Here is a 1,142-nt window from a genome sequence, read left to right on the forward strand (position 1 = left end):
TCATTAGTGGAATGAAGTGGCTGATTTTGAGTAGATCTTGTAATTAGGGATGACATGTAAGCTGGTGCGCGGTTCTGCAGAGCTTTGTAGGTAGAAGTGTATTCTAAAAGAAACAGGAAGTCAGTGCAGATTGACAGAGGGGTGACGTGTGAGGTGATTTCCTGTGTACATGTTCCCGTGGGATCTCTAACCTAGTTCTGCCAGTTCTTTATAAACAATCTCTCTTTTTGGACCTGCCGGGTATATACCCTTGTCTACACTTACCCCGGTGGCCTCCCTAGTTGCCATTACCTCTGCTGTGGGAGTTTCTGAGGTAGGGGGCAGCTTGGTAGAGGAATATCTGAAATGATGGTGAGATAGATGGACGGATTACAAGTACAACTCTTCCTTTGTCTCCCTGCAGATTCGGGGCATGGGGATGAACTCTCCTGAGCTGCTACTATTGGTTGAGAACTGCCCCAAAGGGGCTGAAACTCTGGTCACTCGCTGCCTGCACATCCTGACTGATAAAGGTGATTTAACGGTGAACGTGATGCTCCAGGCGCTCGGTAGTACAGATGATGGGAAAGTATAAAGCATTCTGGCAGTCGGGTTAGGGTCTCTGGGCACTTGTATAGATTGTGTTCTGTCAGTTCCTTAGGGTTAGGGTCAGCCATTGTACTCATGTAATATGGAAGTAAATATGTTGGGTTAGGGTCAGCAAGTTGACTCATGTAATATCGTAATGATTATGGTGGTTGAGGGTCAGCAATTTTGCAAAGTTTAAATGAATGTGGATGTGTTGGGTTAGGGTCAGCCATTGTACTCATGTAATATGGAAGTAAATATGTTGGGTTAGGGTCAGCCATTGTACTCATGTAATATGGAAGTAAATATGTTGGGTTAGGGTCAGCCATTGTACTCATGTAATATGGAAGTAAATATGTTGGGTTAGGGTTAGGGTCAGCCATTGTACTCATGTAATATGGAAGTAAATATGTTGGGGGGGTTTCTTGTACTAGTGCCGCCATCTCCGGAACTGGTGAAACGTGTCCGCGAGCTCTATCAGAAGCGTCTCCCGGATGTCCGGTTCCTGATTCCAGTGCTGAATGGTCTAGATAAGGTAAGGCTGTGAGCCCGCAATGCCTTCTTGTTGGCTGTCC

The 1,142-nt window shown here is 45.9% G+C and overlaps 1 protein-coding gene across 1 annotated transcript in view; it reads left to right on the forward strand.

Moving 5' to 3' along the window:
- Positions 1-1,102, forward strand: part of LOC108803910 (symplekin-like) — a gene marked incomplete at its 3' end in the record, with an annotated part of 10,063 nt that extends 8,961 nt beyond the window's left edge. The window contains exons 6-7 of the mRNA XM_018575704.1: positions 404-512; positions 1,002-1,102. Of these exons, the coding sequence (XP_018431206.1) occupies positions 404-512; positions 1,002-1,102 (210 nt within the window). The remainder of the gene's footprint in view (positions 1-403; positions 513-1,001) is intronic.
- Positions 1,103-1,142: the final 40 nt, after the last annotated feature.

Source organism: Nanorana parkeri, unplaced genomic scaffold (genome assembly GCF_000935625.1).
Source record: "Nanorana parkeri isolate BGI_ZX_2015 unplaced genomic scaffold, ASM93562v1 scaffold4433, whole genome shotgun sequence".
In the NCBI taxonomy this organism is placed as follows: Eukaryota; Metazoa; Chordata; class Amphibia; order Anura; family Dicroglossidae; genus Nanorana; species Nanorana parkeri.